The sequence below is a fragment of the Brassica oleracea genome, chromosome C3 (assembly GCF_000695525.1).
Source record: "Brassica oleracea var. oleracea cultivar TO1000 chromosome C3, BOL, whole genome shotgun sequence".
Taxonomy (NCBI): domain Eukaryota; kingdom Viridiplantae; phylum Streptophyta; class Magnoliopsida; order Brassicales; family Brassicaceae; genus Brassica; species Brassica oleracea.
In genome coordinates, this window is record NC_027750.1 from 33,933,946 (window position 1) to 33,949,802 (window position 15,857).

The following is a 15,857-nucleotide window of genomic DNA, read 5'->3' on the forward strand; positions in this document are numbered from 1 at the left end:
ATATATATAACTACATAATCCGCGCGTAGCGCGGAAACAGACCTAGTGTTTTTAAAACCGCGAATTGGGACGTTCTTAAGGGATGTCTGATTCTTAGTATAGTCTGATTCTTACCTGCTGCGAATATGGATCACCAGAAGGTCCTTCATATTTAAGGAAACATATAACCACAGACGCAAAGACAAGCAAGCCACCACCACTCTAATTGGTTAATTGTTTTTAAAAAAATATGAAACCTGAGATTAATCAATCTAAGCAAAAGCATAAATCTCAAATATCAATTAAAAAAAAAAATCACTGTTCGGGAGAAGTCAGACAGAGAGAAGATCAATATGATACGATTAACTCTGAACTTCATTGTATTTGAAAACACAGTCATAAAGCCTCCCTCCAAGAAACTCTGCTACTTCAATATGTTTCACCTGCAAATAACAAAAGGATGCAACATGAGTAAGGAGGAAAAGAAGCAAGAAAACACTATGACATTTCTTTTCACTTTGTAGAACATAGTAAAATTACTACCATTCCTATCTTGAGAGAATCACACTCGAACTGAGCATAAAGGTTAGTCTCAATTCCACGACCCTGATCATAAGAACAACCAACAAGCCACACAGTTAACAAAGCCAAGACTAGTTAAAAGACTTATTCAACTGCACTTAACTTTCACACTATAAATTGGGACTCACCATGCCTTCTATAATGACCAAGTCTGCATCAGATGAAATGTCAGCAAGCTCCTGTGATACACTTGACAGATCTATAACCTGAAACATGTTTTCAAGAGGGAGAAGAAAGTAAACAAAAACTCAAGAATCTAATGAATAAAAAACCCATTTCTCTTACCGCTAAGTCGTTCCCTGAATTTGCAATCACAAGTTTCGAAGTATCAACGCCTATCAATTGGCCATCCTCATCCTTCAACTGTTAAATCATGACTAATAAATCAGAATTACCTTCTTTTAAAAAGTATCAAGAATCACTTGATTCACTTTACCTGTGACAAGATCTCTGTAAGCTCGGTATATGTTACATCGTTGATAGCTGGCAGATCGTTAGCAGCCAGCACCACCTTCAAATGAGGAAAGATGAAGAGAGATTAGAGTATACTCTGTATCACACTAGTCAAAAGACTCAGTGATAGTAAAAAGAACCTGCATTCCTCGACGAAGCATCTCTCTTGCAAACGGCAGAATACCCAAAATAATGTCTGCACCAGAGTTGTCAACAAAAATCACAGCCTGTCATGAAAAAAAAAAGAGAAATGAAACAATGGAGTTTTGTCAAGCGGTCTCTCTATCTCTGAAGTATGAGCAAAACAAAGGAGTGAGAGTGACCTTCTTCCAGCGATTCTTGAACCAGTTGGATTGGAAGCTATCCAAGTCATCAATGACCCATGGTCTTGGAACCAAGTTTTGACAGGTAGCCAAGAAAGATAAACCATCTCTTGAAAACACCTCAGCAAGCTTTTAAAAAAAAAAAAAAAAAAGACAAGACCCTGTAAACGAAGACATGCTTCTTGGAAAAGAAACCGGCGTTTGGTACAAGAAAAAGAGATTACCTGAGCAGAGCCAAGATCGAAGATGTTACCAGCAAACATCCCTCTCACCAAATTTTGTAAACGCTCTCCTTCATCTTCGATAGCATCACTCAGACTGACAACTTCAGGAAACAGAGATATAGCCTTTGCATTCTCTTCATCCTATTGAATATGAACTCATTCTAATCAGAGATAGAGAGTATAAGAGAATTTGGTGCTATCCTAAAACCTCAAGATAGAGAATTCATACCTTCACTTTCTTGAATATGTCCATGAATCCTAACTCTCTGAGTAGATGCTCACGAGCTCTGCCGAGAGACTGTAAACAAACCATAATGCTCCATGTAAAACAAAGCTCATCACTACAGTGTAGTAGTAGTGATCAATTCATACAATTCAAGGGGCCATTCTGACTTACAACGCCATCTGGAGGTCCGCCATGGCTCTCTGGATCTTTCTTCCAGTCTTCTAGAATCCCCCCATATCTTCTTCCCATATTCAAAGTAATAATTGATATATTAAACCCAAATCGAATCTCTGCCTAGCATAAAGTTCAAGGGTACTTATGAAATTATGATAAACAAGCATGACACAAAACTCGTCTACCTTATGAAGGTGAACACTAGCAAGAGATTTCTTAGGAACAAACCTTGAGGAATTACCAAATACATACACAGAAGAGGTACCTTTCAGCAAATTTTTGAGCTCTTGCAGGAGCATCTGGAACAGTTGTATCACTTTCTGCACGTTTTCTACAAATGAAACAGCTTTAGAAGATTGAGATTTTCTAGATTTCCTATAAGCTTTCAGAAGCAACCTATCGTTTCCTCCTCATGTTACTTAAGTCAAAACTCAGATAAGTCAACGCTACAACTACCAACGAGAGAGTTTTCTCAGACTTCTTGATATAATGAGGCTAAATAAAAGCAATTCTTGATACCAAAATCAAAGCTTGATCTGACTCGATGAACATGATTATAATCACTGGCTAACAAAGGATTCTATAAATTAAAAGGAGGAAGAGAGAAGGAACTTGAAAGAAGGGATGGAGTTGGCGAAGACGTTGACCCAGGAGATCTCAGTGGGAGTGGCTATCTTGGGATTGTCAGAAGGGAATCTGTAAGGAATAGTGCAAGCCCTGTAGTTTACTTCTATTGGCTTCGGTATTAGTGGAAACGGTACCATCTCCATATCTTCTTCCCCTGTGCCTGTGATCTTCACACGATTAAATGTCTTTTTTATGTCTGACGCTAGACTGGTGTATCTTCTTCACCACCACACGCTAGACTGGTGTCTTCTGCTTCTGGTTTCTGTTTTTTATCTGTATTTAAATCAGATAGTAGTCTTTTTTTTTTTTGAACGACTATCAGATACTAGTCAAAGTTTCAGATTTTGTAGTGTTTTGTTTCCACAACGAGAACAGACTGAGATCAGGAAGTAAAGTAGTTACGGTTTTTGGGCTTCAAAGACATGGAAACAGTGACACGAGTTGTCTTTCTGACCAATCCAAGTGCTTAAGTTGGAGTGGAAGAAGATGCACACGTGTCCCTTATGTTCTTGATTTCAGACAAGATATTCGCTTAAGCAAACTTTTGGAAACTGGCAAGTGTTGTTCAATATTGGTTCACTGTGACCGATACAATACGTCCATGTGCAATTGTAACTTGTTACTGACCGTAAGGGTACCTGTTGCAGTGAGCCAGTGACCCTGCCCCCCAAGGATGCTTGTGACTCTGATCTGAAGATATTGATAGTTCTGATTGGTAAGCAAAGCTTAAATCAATGTCGATACCATATGAATGCTTGGCTATAAGATGGAGTTCCTGTTCCCAGCAGCTATCTACTGAACAAAATACAGATGTCCTCTTGGACTCAGAAGAAACCTCTTCGGTAATCAATTCTTCTGAAGCAAAAGCTCAATCATATACAGCATAAACAAGTTCCAGTATACAACTGAAAGTCAGCTGGAAACTTATCATAAGACTACTACTCACCTTGACAAGCAAAAAGAGTTGGTTAAAGTAGTCACTGATCAAAATTCAACCCAAACCACAACATCCAATCCTTGAATAGACCAGTAACAGTAAGTTTAGATTCATAGCAAAGATAAAACTAAAGGAAGGCAGACAGATACTTCCTAGAGTGATATACCATGTCGGACACATTTGTCATCTAACAAGACCCCAAAAGAATTCATCTTCCAAGAACATAAGATCTCCAAACCAACATTGAGCCCTAAATGTTCCTTCATTTTGTGTTTCACTAGCAGACACATCAATCAAACAAACCCTAAGCATGAAACACTGTAAAGTGACCATTGAATTGCCCTCATTTCTTGGCCTTGGAGAATCTAAGGCACCGATACTTCTCACCGCTCACAGTAATCTCCAGAGCTCCGTCTTGATTATCCTGGTTCGACGCGGTCCCCATGAGAACGCTCTTCTCCTTCTCCAGATTCTCTCTTTCCATCTTCAACCTAGCTTCCTGTCTAGCAATCTCCGTCTGCAATCAATCATAAAATCAGAGCCCCCAACAGTTAAATTCCTCAAAACCCTAACAATTCAATTCAAATTCAAGAAGGTATAACCTCGCGGCGAGAGAGCTCAGCTTTCCAGGCGGCTTCTCGTTCAGCGACTTCGCGCTCGCGCTCCTCGATGTAGCTCTGCATCTCCCTCTCCTTCATGATCCGATCTTGAATATCCGCGTCGAGAGCTTGCTTGAGCTCCTCCACAAACTTATCCACCACCAGTTTAATCCTCAGGGACATTATTATCCTTCAGAAAACTTCCTCACACCAACCGCTTGCTTCTAAACATCAGTCTAACAATCTATCCCGTTCCTGAACCGACTAACGATTTTCCGTTTTCTGATTACGGCGGCGAGAGAGTGATGGATTCCGATCCTTTCTCTCGTGGAGCTTTGCGTGCGACTTGTGGAGGACAGAGACATTCACGATTGGTGGCATGTACTTGGGCTCACCTTATAACTTCTCGCACTTGTGGCAAGAGGATTTTTGAATTATTATTTTTTTGGCAAACAATTTTATTATAAAATCCCTATTTATTTCACATAGAAATTACAGAATCAGTAAATCACAATACTAAAAGCAGCATATGCTGAAAATCTGTGCTGCCACGTCAATTAAAATAATCCACCAATATAAGTTTTCTTTTTGACATGTCATTGTTTCTTCTGTCAAAATGAAAACGAGTGGGTTCGTGTGGACTGAATCTATTTGTAGTAGCCCAAATTGACACACTATAGAACTCGAACATACTTCGTTTTCTCCGTTTCAGCTTCATGAAATTTCCGTTATCGACCCATCTCTTAACAATTAATTGTATTCATTACTATCGACTTTATGAGTTCGTTTCGCTTTGCTTTGTTTCTCCATCTGTATAAAACCTCCGGCTATACTTTAATCCACCCAGAAACACTAACCTCCATTGAAGAAGCTGGAGCTATGGCAATGAAACCCAACGGAAAGTCTCCCCTCTCCACCGGAAACTCTGGCTTTGTATTACTGCAGATCGGTGACGGAATGGTCGTCTACTGGATCACAAGATGAGACCTTCAAATATTTGGAGCCAGAGCTCGATGGTGACAACAGAGATGCCATGGAAATAACGGGATAATGAAATTCTTCTTTCATTTCTTCTCCTGAAACATTTTCAAGGAAGAAACAACTCTAAAAGCGTAGTTTTTGGAATTTCAGATCCTTAAGGTAATTGATTTGTCAGCCAAATGGATTTCATAGCTTCCAATGAATAGTTGTCCTAAACACAAATTTATGGATGTCAATTGTGAAGAGGCTCTTTTTATTCAGTTTGCTTACTTACTTCTCTAACAGGTTGAGCGAAGCTCACTGGACATCCTACTGTGTTCTCAGTGCACCACTGCTTAGTTGAAGTCAAAGTTTTCCCCTAACATTTTTCCTCTATTCTTATAGTGACTGCTATCAACATGGGATTGAGTAACTCTTTTCAAATATTCGATGGTTAGTCTCTGCTGATTTTTCCACTACATAGTCTCATATTAAATATTACGTTTGCTATTCTAATCGTGTACTTCAGACATTAGCTTCGTATAGATCTTAGCATCCTAATACCTACTAAGAGTTGTGAAGCTTCTTCTACATCTACACTAATGCATGTGATTGTTTATCGTCGTTTGTAGATTATGGCTCTTTCAAGTGATTTCCCTGGAGTGTGTACAGAAGTAAGATTATTACGTCTTCTTCCTTAAAATACTCAAATCTAGCCCTGTTTTTTTTTTTTTACTTTTGTTGTGAAAGTACTGATTTATGTTATTCATATCAGTAGAATATGATCAGTCCATCATATAACTTTGATTCATAGAGATTATAAGTGGTATGCTTTTCAATTTTGCAGGCTATTATAATAAGAGGCCTATAAAGAATATAAAAGTACAGAACTTATTGTTGTATGTCTTTGGGATGGCTTTTAGTGTTGTTGCTATAGTGATCCAGATTTCGATGCCATCGCAAATAAGTTAAGACAAAACTCATCTTCTTATTTCTGTACGTATTCAGTAACCAATTCCCTCAAGCTTCATGTAAAATAATTCAAGAAACTGCCACTTATTTATAGTGTTGGTATCAGAGAGCTCATTATTATTGGGTTGCTGCATTATTATCCCCCTATGTCGCATCTTCTCAGGTATTAAAGGGGTCGGTTTATCATTTTCAGGAGATCCTTCCATGACTACTCATTGATCACAGTTCTGATGATTCTTAACCACACTTTCAGGTAAAAGCTAATTTTAAGGCCAAATTCTTCTCTTAACTCTTAATCTCAGTTTATGTGTACCTAACACATTAAAACATTACTCCAATGTTTGTTTCTCAGTGGCTAGGTCGTGTCAGTGGTGATGAAATATGCAGAGAATACTGTAAAGGTAATTAACTGGTAAATGCATGTTCATTCGCCAGCATATTCCCTTAAGTAGTAGTCACTTTTGTATATGGGGTTTAACCTCTGTAAATTTGTATGTAGGTTTATTAGACTTCAGTGGCACTGCTTCTCACTACAGTTGTCTCTGTATACTTATTCAATTTTCATGTTTCATTAGCCTTTCTCCTGGGCTCAAGTAAGTTAACCGCATTTGCCTCTGTCAATACAATCAATCTAACATTTTCACATAAAATCGCATAACATACGAACTGATGTTTACTGTGTTCGCACTTATCAGGAGATTGATATGGTCTATTGGAATCTGTTAAGATGAATGTATATATAGTTACGTACACCTTTTTTTGTTCAACTATTGATATATAAACCAAAACAGAGGAGTTTGCACATGAGACATAGAGAGAGAATCTCTATCCTTATTGGCCAAAACATATTCTACGGACTATCATCAAAGGTCTGCACTACTACCAGTTAATTTTGATGGTTGAGAACACCAGTTTTGAGTTTACATGAGTTCACGGCCTTTAAAATGTCTGTTCCAAATATCTTGAAGAATGAATCAACTTCACTTTCATAATTTTATATTTGTCAATTACTGTTCAAAGTAAATAAATCAATCATATTTTTGTACAGCACAATTTAAGCGTGTGATTTTGGGCAGCGATCCTGAATCTCTCATTGTTGAATATACCAACTCATTCTTCGTATTTGCGGCTTAATATTTTGACTACAATAATTGGGCGGAAAAGCAATTTGAAAGCGTGAACGGAATGACGTTTTCTCTAGAACAGGAGTCATGGGTAAACATGATTTTCAGTCTGTGATCAATTACTATACATTAATATATATTTACATTCAGATATAAATTATGAAGTAATCAAAATTCAATTAAAATATGAAAATAACCCGGGCGTAGCCCGGGAATGTCTCTAGTATAAGATAAAAGTATTATATCTATATATATATATATATATATACATAAAAAATGAATTTTCTCTTATCAATTATCATGTTTTCACCTCATCAAGAGTTTGTATAAAATATAGACATCCAAAAGTAAAAATTTTAAATTAATGAATTACTAGGTGTTTTGCGCGTACATGATCGTTTTACTAATAATTAATAATATATGTATTATGATTTAAACATATAATAACTTATTCTTTATATTCTTAATCATTTTAGTTCTCTTCGATTTTTATTTCGATCTACGTCTTCTTAACACAAAGGAAAGCTATAAAACTATGAGACCTTGAGAGCATAATTACATATCAAATATTCCACACAATAAAGTAAAGTAAAAATGTGAACTTTTGGTCTCTCTTAATCTACTTTGTATTTTTTAACCATAAACATGAATTAACTTACCAAAAAACAATAAAATACACAAAATCCAAATAACAAAAAAATAAATAAAAATTAAATAAAAGCTAAAGTTCGATGATAATTTTGAAGAATTTTTTTTAAAAAACGAATTGAGATAATGACAATATTTCATTGGTTTTCTTGATCAAAATATACATTTACTTATCTTAATATTTCATAAGTTTACTTTTAATAAAAGAAACAATAGATAATGATAGTTTTATTATTAAAGATAATTTATGGTTAATTATATAATGATAAATCTAATTATTCATTAAAAATATATTTACTTTTATCCGTTTTAGAAACTAAATCATTAAAGACATGTTCATAACATGATTACATAGACAATTCTCTAAATTTAATATCAAAGCATATTTTTCTTATAGATTAAATAGTAATAAAACATACACGTGAAATAACTACTGAAGTAATTCAGAATACCAAATTCATAATTCCAAATTTCAATGTAACAAAACCGATTTGCTCCTAGTATTTCAGACTCAAAGAAAGAAGAAAAACATAGAACTCCAACTATAAAAAAAACAAATATCAAAAGTACATAAATATAGATGTCAAAAACTATAATCGGGACAACTTGGAATGAATGAGAAAATTAAAACTATAGAGTTTAAAACCTCTTACATCATATGAAAATAAGCATTGGTCCTAACTTTTTTAAGATAATTATAATTGTAATTCCAATTAGAAAGTTTGAAATAGTTATGTTATTTAAATTAATAAATTAATGATTTAAGCAAAAAAAAATAATAAAAATCTTGTGAAAGTTGAAATAATTATAATAATAATTCCAATTAGAAATTTTGAAATATTTATATTATTTAAATTAATAAATTAATTAGAAATCAAAATATTTATATTATTTAAATAAATAAATTTATGATTTAATCTAAAAACTAATAAGAATATGAAAAATAAGCAAAATTAGCTAAAATCATGGAGAATGTGACAAATCAGCAAAATCACTTCATAAATAATAGTATAGATTCTAAAAACTTCTTTTTATTGTTTAAACTAAACTTACTAGCAAAACATTGAATAGCCCATAGATTTTTTATAACTACTTTATTTTCAAGCCAAACAAAACTTTGACATTATTTTTTATTAATAGATAATAATTTAGTGAAAATACATAATTTATTTATTTTTTACATAATTAAATTTAAAACAAATTTAAAAAAAAACAGAAAGAGAATATTCATAAAAATAGAAAAAGAAAACATATTTACATTCTTGTTTCACGTAATATCAAAACTCAAACCAACAAAAATGACTTTTTTACCAGCAAATTACATTAAAAATCTTTAATGAGAGGAAAAAAAATGAAGAAAGAAAGGGTATTTTTGGGTTTTTTTGACATCTAGGTATTTTTGGTTAAATAGTGAATTTGTGTGTGTGTTTAATGTATATAAAGAGCATTTTCTCATAAATGAATAATGATAAAAATGAAACAAATAAATTAACACTTGAAAATTAGAAAAAAAAGAAATAAGTAATTATTAACGGCTAAATTTTAGAAAAAAGGGAAATAACCAATAATTAATTAACAAATTAATAAAGGATCGGGTCTTCAAAAAGGAAATATCCATCGCTAAAAAAATATCAAATTTCAAAAAGAACGAAAAAAGGTGGCGACTGTTAAGGCGATTGCCAATCGATTAGGTTTTCTTAAATTTCTCGCCACGATCTTTGTGGTTGAGTGTGATTATGATGATAGAGTGGGGCATTTTCTCTCGGAATCTCACCACGAAGTCTTTTCTCCCCACGAAGGAATCCATTTGCTTTCGTGATGCTGTAACTGCGAAACGGTTTGAGAGGATGTGTGTGTATAAAACCCCTTTTCTAGGGTCTATTGATACCACATTTCCTTTCAAAGCGTTAGCGAATCTCTTGCTTTACTTTTTGAAATTTACAATATTTCTGAGAGAAATATCGGAAGGTTTACGGAGATCAATTCAAGACATCAATTTAGGGTGTAATGATGCCCCTTTTGTGTTACCAAGGGAGGTGGTTCGTCAAGCCGAAGAAGAGAAACGGTTCATCATCATTGGGCGCCCAGTTATGCCTAGACGCCAGAATCTCCGCGCAATTGTTGCATCTATGCCTCGAATCTGGGGTCTGGAGGGTATTGTTAGGGGTCGAATCATCGAAGGACGAAGGTTTCAATTTGTGTTTCCGTCTGAAGAGGCTTTAGAGACGGTCATGCGAAGAGGACCATGGGCATATGCTGAACGAATGCTCGTGTTGCAAAGGTGGACGCCATTGATGGATCTGGAGATGCTCAACTTCATTCCGTTTTGGATTCAAATCCGAGGCATTCCTCTTCAGTTCATGAACCAGGTGATTGTGCGCATTGCAAGGGAGATGGGTCAGTACATCCAGATGGAGTACAATGAAGAACTTGGTGGAAGATTGGAGTTTGTTCGTGTAAGGCTAAACTGGAATGTATCTCATCCACTGAAGTTTCAGCGAAACTTCCAATTTACTCCGGGAGTGAACACGCTGCTCAAATTACAATACGAGCGGCTTCGTGGTTTTTGTGAAGCTTGTGGAATGATCACTCATGACACTGGAGCTTGTGTCATTAACAATTGAGGACCTGAACCAGACGACTGTAATGATGACAGTGGGGTTGAATATGAAGAGGAAGAAAGGGTTCCCAATCAAGGAGTCATCATTGAAGAAGTTCAGGAAGAGGAAGACATGGCTGAAGAGGATCAAGAGGAGGATCCTATGCAAGCAGAGTACAAACACAATGTGGCGACTTTGGAGGCTGGGAATGATGATGAAGAGTTGTGGAATGCACCATACAGAGAGACGTTATTCTCTGAGGATTATTACCCTGTGGAGATGTTTAACGCGGGTAGCAATGTTGGTAGTATGAGTCAAAAGAGGAAAACTTGGATGCAGGAAGCAAATGGAAACATGACCAAGTTTGCTAATCTCGTGGCAAGAGATCAAGCAGAGGCAATGAAGTTAAGCGACAGAGAGGAGGAGGAGAGACTGGCATTGCAGAGAACACTGAAGACAGTCAGGCAGAGCAGAGAGGCGCGGTAGGCCCAGAACCACCTCTTCTTCCATGAGGACACTCAGTTGGAACTGTCGGGGTCTAGGCAGTGACTCGACAGTTCGACGCCTTAAGGAGATAGATAGGAAATATCTCCCGGACATCATATGCCTGTCAGAAACCAAGCAATCAGATGATTACGTTCGAGATGTTGGAGCTCAGCTTGGCAGTGTGTTTTAAGTTTTAGTTCCGCCGGTAGAAATAGGAGGTGATTTAGTTATCTTTTTCAAGCATCATGTTCAGCTTTCTGTTATTAGTAGTTCTGCTAATCTCATTGATTGTAAAGTTTCCTGCAATGAAAATCAGTTCTATTTGTCTTTTGTCTACGGTCACCCAAATCAAGCATATAGACATTATACTTGGGAACAATTGATGAGAATTGGTATTAACAGAAGGAGAGAGTCGTGGTATGCACTTGGCGATTTTAATGAGATAATCAGCAATCAGGAGAAGATAGGAGGCAGAGTACGACCTGAAGCTTCCTTTCATGATTTCAGAACGATGATGAGAACTTGTGGGTTTACTGATCTTCAGTCTATTGGTGATCATTTTTCGTGGGCTGGACAGAGAGGTACTCACCTGGTTAGATGCTGTTTGGATCGTACAATGGCCAATGGCAGTTGGTTTGACCTTTTTCCAGTCTCTCATACGGAGTATCTTGAGATGGGTGAATCAGATCATCGCACAATTATTACATTTATGTCGGCAGAAAGAGAAACACCTCGAAGGTTTTTCAAATATGATAACAGAATGTTACATAAAGAAGGTTTCAAAGATTCTGTGCGCAGAGGATGGTGTGGAATGGGACAATCTCAACTTGTTCGCATACCGTTAACACAAAGAATCAGTAGATGTCTCCAACACATATCTCAATGGAAGAGACTCAACAAAAACAATGCAGAGGAAAGGATTAGTTTCCTAAGAAATAAGTTGGATAATGCGGTTACATCTACATCTTTTTCTACGGAGGAAAGGAACGCTATTAAGGATGATCTTCATCAAGCATATCTTGAGGAGGAGATTTATTGGAAGCAGAAAAGCAGAATCATGTGGCTAAGGTCAGGGGATCGAAATACACGGTATTTTCATGCAGTTACCAAAGCCAGAAGAGCTAGAAATACTATAAGCTCCATTGAAGATGAGCAAGGCGTCATACGGAAAGGTCATAAGGAAGTATCTGAGGTGGCTACAACAAACTTTCAGAACTTATATTCTTCAGAAGAGACAAATTTGAATCTCTATAATGAGGTTTTCTCGGGGTTCACACAGCGGGTTACTCAAGACATGAATGATGACTTAACAAAGCCGATCACTGAAGAAGAAGTTCAAGCTGCATTGTTTGATATGGGCCCTCATCGTGCCCCTTGTCCTGACGGATTTTCAGCGGTGTTCTATCAGAAGTTCTGGTCAAAGTGCAAAGCTGATATAATGGAAGAAATAGAGAAATTCTTCAACACAGGAGAGTTAGATCAACAACACAACCATACAAACCTCTGTCTCATACCAAAAATATACCCTCCTAAGGGTATGAAGGAATTTTTCCCTATTGCCTTATGCAACGTTTCATACAAGATTATATCCAAAATCTTAGTTAACCGGTTGAAGACTCATCTCCCTAATATTATTTCGGACTATCAGAATGCATTCATTCCAGGCAGGTTGATCTCAGACAACATTGTTGTGGCCCATGAAATATTTCACAGTCTTAAGGCTCGGAAGAGACAATCCAATTCATACATGGCGGTTAAGACTGATATCACAAAAGCTTATGACCGGCTTGAATGGAAGTTCCTTCAAGAAACGATGCAGCACATGGGTTTTGGAGAGAAATGGATAAGCTGGATTATGGCTTGTATCTCTACAGTTACTTTTTCAGTTCTTATAAATGGCGCTCCAGAAGGTTTTATTACTCCACAGAGAGGATTAAGACAAGGAGATCCTCTATCTCCTTATTTTTTTATCCTATGTGCTGAAGTCTTGTCTCATCTGTGCACCAAAGCTATGAATGATCGCTCTCTTCTTGGGGTTAAGATAGCAGTTCAGGCACCTGCAGTGAATCACTTGCTATTTGCAGATGATTCTATGTTCTTCTCTTTAGGAAATATAAAGGCGGCAAAGAAGTTAAAGAGCATCTTCTCAAATTATGAGGCTGTCTCAGGTCAGGCTATTAATCTCAGTAAATCTACAATTACTTTTGGAAGTAAAGTTCGAGCTGAAGTTAAAACTAGGATGAGGAATGCCTTAGGAATCTACAATGAAGGTGGTATTGGAAAATATTTAGGATTTCCTGAGCAGTTTGGATCAAAGAAGAGTGAGATGTTTGCATATATTGTGGATAAAGGGTACAAGGATGGAAACAAAAACATCTTACACAGGGAGGCAAGGAAGTACTTCTCAAATCTATTGCATTGGCAATGCCTATATTCTCTATGAATATTTTCCGGTTACCAAAGGAAATTTGCGAGGAGATTAATACAATTTTGGCAAGATTTTGGTGGGGTTCAGGTGAGAAAAGAGGATTACATTGGTATGCTTGGAAGAGAGTATGCATTCCTAAGAAAGAAGGAGGACTGGGATTTCGAGATTTGGAAAGCTTCAACCAACCACTTCTGGGGAAACATGTATGGAGAATACTGCAGAACCCAAATATATTGATGGCAAGGATTCTGAGAGCACGTTATTTCCCTGATGGTGATATCTTAAGTGCTACACTCAAGAGAAAGTCTTCTTATGCTTGGAAATCAATTCTTCATGGAAAGGAATTGATACTAAAAGGGATGAGATATATAATTGGAAATGGAACAACGACAAAGATGTGGACAGACTCCTGGCTAAGCTTACGCCCACCAAGACCTCCACGGCCAAGGAGGGTAATCGATCACAATACGAGGGTCAGTGATTATATCAACGAAAATAGAACGGGATGGAATCTGGAGAAACTTAGAGAAGACGTGGTGGAGGATGATATTGTCAAAATACTGGCACTAAGGATATCTCCCCAGGCCCAGGCAGAGCAAGATCTGATGGGCTGGCACTACAATGATAGCGGTCTCTATACAGTAAAATCAGGCTATTGGCTGGCAACGCATCTCCCTGACAACAATTTTATACCACCAACTTACGGGAATGTGGCTTTGAAGAAAACAATATGGAATACAAAGTTACCATCTAAATTGAAACATTTCCTTTGGAGAATATCATCTCGGAGTATAGCTACAGGAAACAACTTGCGAAGAAGACATGTAACAAGAGATGTGATATGTTAAAGATGCTGGTTAGAAGAAGAAACAGAGGAACATCTATTCTTCACTTGCCCATATGCGAAAAAGATTTGGAGGGCTTCAAGTATTGCTAACAGAATTATTGATAGCATGACAACAAGTTATGAAGAAAAAATAGAGGCATGTCTACAAGTGTCAAACGTGATGAGATTGAGCCATCTTCAGGATATACCTGTTTGGATTCTGTGGAGAATTTGGAAGAGTAGAAATCTACTACTATATCATCATCGACAACTATTGGAGGTATGTGTTGGGAAACGCTAGAAGTGATGCTCGAGAATGGAAGAATGCAGATCAACAAGAAACTGATACATTAAACTGTAATAGTGTATCTTCTGGAGTAAGGAAAAAATAAAAGTGGAAAGCACCACCAGCACAATGGTTAAAATGCAATGTAGATGCATCATTTATTAACACTCAAGTACCGGCGTGTGCTGGTTGGGTCATTCGGGACGATAGAGGACGATATCAGGGAGCAGTACAGACCCAAGGTTATGCAGTTTGCTCTTCTCTGGAGAGTGAGTTACAAGCTATCCTTATGGCACTAGAACACTGCTGGAGGAAAGGATATAGAAAGATTATAATTGAATCTGACTGTAAACAAGCTATTGATATTCTCAATGGTAAAGTGCTACACTTTGCTTGTTACAATTGGAAAAGAGAGATATGGTGGTGGGCTGAGAAGATTCATGACGTCTCTTTCACATGGATACACCGTGAAGCAAATAAAGTGGCTGATGCGTTAGCCAGAATAAGAAACCCCTCTATGCCTAGCTTTTGCTTCTATTATTATGTTCTTATTTTGATAACAAATCTTCTACATGAAGATTATGTACAAGTTTGATTTTAATAATAAAGTTGATGTATTCATCCGTCTCTTTCACATGGATACACTGTGAAGCAAATAAAGTGGCTGAAGCGTTAGCTAGAATAAGAAACCCCTCTATGCCTAGCTTTTGTTTCTATTATTATGTTCCTACTTTGATAACAAATCTTCTACATGAAGATTATGTACAAGTTTGATTTTAATAATAAAGTTGCTGTTAGAAAAAAAAAACGAAAAAAGGAACTATAGCGGTTGGCAAAACAGAAAAAAAAAAGAAGTAGATGGGGTCCTACATCAGTGTCTCTATAAATTCCCACTCATCAGTCCCCTAACGAAAAAGATTTGACAAACACTCTTTTCTCTCTCGCAAGCGAAAACAAATCCGAGACTTAAGTTTTTTCTTCTTCTTTACATTACTGTTCGATTTCGTTCTCTCCCTCTTTCAAATCCAAAAAACTAGGGTTTAGCAATGTGGACAGCAACAAGTCTGGGTCGTGATCCGTTGTTCATGTCTTCTTCCTCCTCAAATTCTGATCGTGCGGCAGCAATAAAGATTAGGTTCGCAGATATAATTGTTAAGTCAAGTAGTAACAAGTCCGAGGCAGGGCCGTGCCTGAATGAAAGCAAGTAAAGCATGTGCTCTGGGCCTTAGATAAATTAAGTATTTAAAGGGCTAATTATTTAATCCTTCCCTAGTTTAGTTGGTTACAAGAGCATTTTGTAGGCTAAAAAGTTTGATTCCTTCCCTAGAATAAATTTTTAAATTTCACTAAAATAGCCATATAATTATTTTGTGCTTGGGGCCCGTTTGATGTCAGGCACGTCC

The 15,857-nt window shown here is 36.7% G+C and overlaps 3 protein-coding genes across 4 annotated transcripts; 1 reads left to right on the plus strand and 2 right to left on the minus strand.

The window, feature by feature from the left end:
• Positions 1–205: 205 nt before the first annotated feature.
• LOC106329252 (uncharacterized protein At2g17340-like) lies at positions 206–2,864 on the minus strand. 2 transcript variants are annotated; one of them, XM_013767880.1, is made up of 12 exons: positions 2,574–2,864; positions 2,227–2,292; positions 1,959–2,025; positions 1,791–1,859; positions 1,562–1,702; positions 1,338–1,466; positions 1,155–1,241; positions 998–1,072; positions 847–924; positions 690–767; positions 523–585; positions 206–422 (listed from the first exon to the last, which is right to left on the minus strand). In XM_013767880.1, exons 1-12 carry the CDS (start codon positions 2,729–2,731, stop codon positions 342–344), a joined length of 1,092 nt encoding a protein of 363 aa, XP_013623334.1. In that variant the 5' UTR covers positions 2,732–2,864; the 3' UTR covers positions 206–341. The 2 variants fall into 2 exon arrangements, with proteins under 2 accessions (XP_013623334.1, XP_013623335.1); XM_013767881.1 differs by lacking the exons at positions 2,227–2,292; positions 2,574–2,864 and adding an exon at positions 2,190–2,226 and having other exon boundaries at positions 1,959–2,077.
• Positions 2,865–3,575: 711 nt separating this feature from the next.
• On the minus strand, positions 3,576–4,495 carry LOC106331715. Its single transcript, XM_013770116.1, has 2 exons — positions 4,128–4,495; positions 3,576–4,042 (listed from the first exon to the last, which is right to left on the minus strand). Exons 1-2 carry the CDS (start codon positions 4,305–4,307, stop codon positions 3,869–3,871), a joined length of 354 nt encoding a protein of 117 aa, XP_013625570.1. The 5' UTR covers positions 4,308–4,495; the 3' UTR covers positions 3,576–3,868.
• A 5,051-nt stretch (positions 4,496–9,546) lies between these two features.
• On the plus strand, positions 9,547–10,476 carry LOC106333017. The gene has a single exon (XM_013771500.1). It carries the CDS (start codon positions 9,565–9,567, stop codon positions 10,450–10,452), a length of 888 nt encoding a protein of 295 aa, XP_013626954.1. The 5' UTR covers positions 9,547–9,564; the 3' UTR covers positions 10,453–10,476.
• Positions 10,477–15,857: the final 5,381 nt, after the last annotated feature.